The sequence below is a fragment of the Nyctereutes procyonoides genome, unplaced genomic scaffold (genome assembly GCF_905146905.1).
Source record: "Nyctereutes procyonoides isolate TBG_1078 unplaced genomic scaffold, NYPRO_anot_genome, whole genome shotgun sequence".
NCBI classification, from domain to species: domain Eukaryota; kingdom Metazoa; phylum Chordata; class Mammalia; order Carnivora; family Canidae; genus Nyctereutes; species Nyctereutes procyonoides.
Genome location: NW_026575034.1, coordinates 17,172,418 through 17,177,202, shown reverse-complemented (window position 1 = coordinate 17,177,202; position 4,785 = coordinate 17,172,418). Strand labels below are relative to the sequence as shown.

At 45.4% G+C, this 4,785-nt stretch overlaps 1 protein-coding gene across 1 annotated transcript; it reads left to right on the top strand.

Annotated features, from left to right (window-relative positions):
- Window positions 1-1,187: 1,187 nt before the first annotated feature.
- LOC129505053 (60S ribosomal protein L17-like) lies at window positions 1,188-1,742 on the top strand. The gene has a single exon (XM_055317982.1). The coding sequence runs from the start codon at window positions 1,188-1,190 to the stop codon at window positions 1,740-1,742; it is 555 nt and encodes a 184-aa protein (XP_055173957.1).
- Window positions 1,743-4,785: the final 3,043 nt, after the last annotated feature.

Sequence of the window (4,785 nt, the reverse complement as noted above, 5' to 3'; positions counted from 1 at the left end):
TAAGAGGATAAAGGGAAGGGAGTAATTGTGAATTATAAAATGGTGTTATTTGATATCTGAAAGATAATTCTTTGGAAGAGAAGTTAGATTCTTATCCACACATACACAAAAATAAAATTCAAATAGATATAATATTAAAGAATAAACTAAGGGCACCTGGATGGCTCAGTCAGTTAAGCATCTGCCTTTGGCTTAGGTCATGATCCCAGGGTCTTGGGATGGAGCCCTGCCTAGGCCTCCCTGCTCAGTGGGGAGTCTGCTTCTCCCTCTCCCTTTGCCCCTCCCCCTCCCCCTGCTTGTGCTCTCTCGTGCATGCTCTCTCAAATGAATAAATAAAATCTTAGAAAAAAAGAACAAACTAAAACATTTTAGAATAAAATATATCAAAGTATTTTTTAATCTTGTTGGGGGGGAAGGCCATTTTAAGTAAGAGACAAAAATTTAGAAGACTGGAAGAGGCTGGCAGATTTGACTACCTAATATTTATGTGCAAGCTAAATCACCATCAATAAGTTACAAACACAAACTCTGAAATTCTGTTCCCTTCTCTTGAATTCTTGTCTTTCTACTCTTCCAGCCCTCTTGCCACCTTCCCAAGTCCCTTGATATCCCTCTCCGAGTCTCTGATTCATCCTCTTTGGGTTTCCCCTCTTCTCCCGTCTTCTCTTCTGAGTTTGTCTCCTAGTCTGTTTGCTCGAGAAAAACCAAGGGTCCAAGACAGACAAACAGTAAAGTATAGACTGAGAAGCAATAAGAAAAAAAAAAAAAAAAGCTGAGGGGTGGGGAAGATTTGCGCTAAATATATAACAATATTATGATTTGCAAAGTATATATGGCAACAGTAAGTCTATAAAAAGGCTAAAGTGTTATTAGATATTAGGATATAAAATTAGGATATAAAATCAAGGATCTGAATACGCAGTTCAAATATCTAAAAATGCAAGTGGCTTGGTGGGGGTACTGGGGGACCACCGATTCCCTTCTTCAGAGTGGGGTGCCCATCTCTCAGATTCAGGACTCTCCATGCCTCATGGCTCTCACCTGAGTTCCCCTCCAGGAATTTTCATTTATTTGGAACAAAAAGACATTTTTGTGGTCTCTAGGAAAGCAGTCACATAGAAGCCTGACATACACTAAGAAAGATGCCGTTGGGTCTTCCCCCAAGCAGCCTGAGGTGACATCCGAAAATGGTTTGCTACTCGCTGGATCCAGAAAACCCTACAAAATCATGCAAATCAAGAGGTTCAAATCTTCGTGTTTACTTTAAGAACACGCATGAAACTTCCCAGGCCATCAAGGGTATGCATATCCAAAAAGCCACCAAGTATCTGAAAGATACCACTTTGCAGAAGCAGTGTGTGCCATTCCGTCGCTACAATGGTGGAGTTGGTAGGTGTGCTCAGGCCAAACAGTGGGGTTGGACACAGGGTCGGTGGCCCAAGAAGAGTGCTGACTTTTTACTGCACATGCTTAAAAATGCAGAGAGTAATGTTCAACCTAAGGGTTTAGATGTAGATTCTCTGGTCATTCAGCACATCCAGGTGAACAAAGCCCCCCAGATGCGGCGTAGAACTTACAGGGCTCATCTCCGGATTAACCCACACATGAACTCTCCGTGCCACATTGAGATGATTCTTACTGAAAAAGAGCAAATTGTTCCTAAACTAGAAGAGGAAGTTGCACAGAAGAAAAAGATACCCCAGAAGAAACTAAAGAAACAAAAACTTATGGCCCAGGAGTAAATTCTGCATAGAATAAATGCAAATTAAAAAAAAAAAAGAAAGGTGTCACTGTCAGTCATTCATAAATAAAAATGGCCTTCACAGCTGCCACTATAATCGTCGGTTTCCTAAATGTAACTTCAGTCTTTTTAATTTAAACACTGAATTATCTTCCCATATAAAAATGTGAATGACCTAATTTGCTTTTATGTGGATTATATTTTTTTTGTGGATTATATTTTATTGTCTAAATCAATATTTAAATCTAAATCAATATTTAGAAATAAAATATTGTATTTTCTTGTATTTTGTTTTTGCATTTTCTTGCCTTTATGTCAGCCTGTGAGGTGATTGGGAAATTTGCCTTGCCTTCCCTAATTTCATGGAAGGAGATCTTACCTCTGTCTGGGGGTACCCTGCCTTCATACCAGTCAGTACCCGAGGGCCAGGAGAGCGGCAGCAGTTGCATGCTTCGCTGGGATGTGACTGTCCTCAGAACACAGAATCACCATGTGGACTGGAGCAGAACTGCAGTTACGTGAGTTGGTGAAAGGGAAATGTCTCTGACAACAACAACAGCTGGGGTTGTAATTGTGATTCCTCTGGCAGCTCTTCGAGTGCATGTACTTGTCCTCCCACATCACCTCCCCTCATTTGCAATGTGATAGGATGTTTACTGCCCACCTTGAGCAGTTGAGGCCCAGAAAGGCCAAACAAGGAGAGGCCTTGAACTCAAATGTCAGACTACACATATTCCTGAATGGGAGCATGGCTTCCCTAAAAAGCACTTCTTTCCTCTACACTCCTAAAGGCCCTTGTACATTCCTGGTTATTTCAGATTGGAAGCATCTCTGTAACTCTTGGACTATTCCTGTGGCACATGGGTGAGTGTGAGGTGGTTACAGTCCACCATCAGACATACTTTTTACTGTCAGGGATTCATGTACACATGTAGAGTCCAGAGCATGCAGCAAAAGATTTGTTTATTTTCTCATCAAATAATTCGTGGGTCCATACACAAATAGCCTTGGATATGAAATGGGAGCTCCCTTTGCTCTCTTTACCTCCCTTATAGTCCTAATTCTTTTTTCCACTTCTTGGGCTCCCCCAGGGTATGAACTCCATTCTAGAACTGCTGGCATCATACTCCGAGATCTTCAGGTTTTAATGTCCTTCAAAACCATCAGATAGAAGCGTTCATAGAACATTATTGTCTTCCATAGACTGGGATTTTTATACTAGCAGAGTTTCTGTCCCTCTACTGTGACTATCTAGACACAAGCCTTCCCCATAGGAGATGATGGGGTTACATGTAGGTAAGAAGTGGATGAGGGGGAAGGAAAACCTCATGCTGCTACTGTATCCTCTGGGGCGGTCTCCTCGCTGGATGGTGGGCTTCTTGAGGGCAGGGCTGTGCCACGATCCCTCCTACCCTACACTAAGCAGAGGGTCCACTGCTCAGTAAAAAGTTCAACAAACACTGCATGATTGAAAACACTCAGGCTGGAGAGAAGCAGACCCCAACAGCATTCTGGAAACCCACATCTCCTCCACAAATGGCTGGGGTGACTCCTTTTTATTCATCCGTTCAGTGACATTAACAACTATCTTCACCAGCCCTGGGTCAGAGAGAACAAGGCTCTATCCGTCACCTCAAAGAGCTTCTGAGCTGCTCTGGAGGAATCAGGCAAGCCAAACAACCCCAGCACTAACTCATTATTACTAGGACTGAGGTTGACACAGACATGGTGAGAGCTTAGAGGAAGGGCCTCCATCCAGATGGGGGAACTGGGGAAGGCTTGAAGTTTTCTAGAAGCTAAGATCCTGGCCAGAGACGGGAGGGCGAGAGGAGCCAGCAATGAGGGAGCTGGCCTGCAGTGGGGCCAACAAAAAAACTTGGCGAGGCCACGAAGGGGAGTGAGAAGCCTCAAATGTAGCGTTGACACTGTTTTTCTTTCTTCTGGAGAGCTGCCACGTGCCGCCACAGAGAGCATTTCACGGCTAGATGCATATTATTGCAATGTGTTTATCTAGGAAACCAGAGCCCAGCTCCAGCATCTGGTTTTCAGCACAATCCTGAATGAAGTCCAACTTTCCAGTTGGGTTAATGAAAATAAAACTTGGGAAGTTGTGGGCTGGCTGCACCAGGGGTTGAGTCCTGGGCTCACGCAGGGTCACGGATCGCAGGGCCGGAAGGGCTCAGGCAGGTCATGGATTTGTTGTGGGCTGGCCAGGAGGCCGGCACCAAAGACAACCTTGCACAGGATGGGAGAGCTGCCTGGACTGGCCCTGAGGAACACACCTCACGCAGGAATGGATGTTTTTGGATTCTATCTGTCTCAACCCGACAAAAGTTGACCAAGCACCTACTGTGGCCAAGGGACTGGGCTGGGTGAGGCGGTGGGGGTGCGATGCAGATGTGAACTCAAGCCTGACTCTAGCCTGCTGGAGCACAGGCCAGTCGGGGAGAGGCCTGACCAGACAAGCTGACCCATGAGCAGGATCTGATGACAGCCCCCGTCAGCTCTCAACACTTTGAAGCTATCAGGAGGCTTAGGATCAAAGAGGGGCCCATTTTTAAAAGCCAGCTTCAGAAAAAGATACAGCCAGGCTTCAGAGAGCCCTGGAATCCACAACAGAAAGTCCACGGATTCTCCTTGCCCCTCATGTCTGCAGTTTTGCGTATTTGCCTCATTCTCCTCTCTCACTGCATACTGGGTTTCTCTGCTCTCCAGGCTGTGTGACAAGAAAACGATTTCCCCATAGCTTCTGAGTTCCCATGAGCCTCTTTCTCTTCCTTCCCCAAATTCAAATTCCTTGGGAGGAGGTTTTAATTGGCCCTCGTGGTGACAGGCTCACTCTTGGTCAAATCAGCGATGGCTAGGGATCAGCGTCACATCTGTAAATGCTGCTAAGGGGAGCCCCACCTGAGGTCCCATGCCCAAGGCTCCTTTTCCTGTCTAAGTGCTTACAGTAAGGCACAAATCTCACATAGCTTCTCCTCTGACCCCAGCTCCACCTTTGTGAGGGAAACACAACAGGGAAATGGAAGCTCGCTTGTTAG

What these genes read in the sequence shown, in the direction of transcription:
- LOC129505053 (XM_055317982.1), top strand. Translation starts at nt 1,188, where the DNA reads ATGGTTTGCTACTCGCTGGATCCAGAAAACCCTACAAAATCATGCAAA.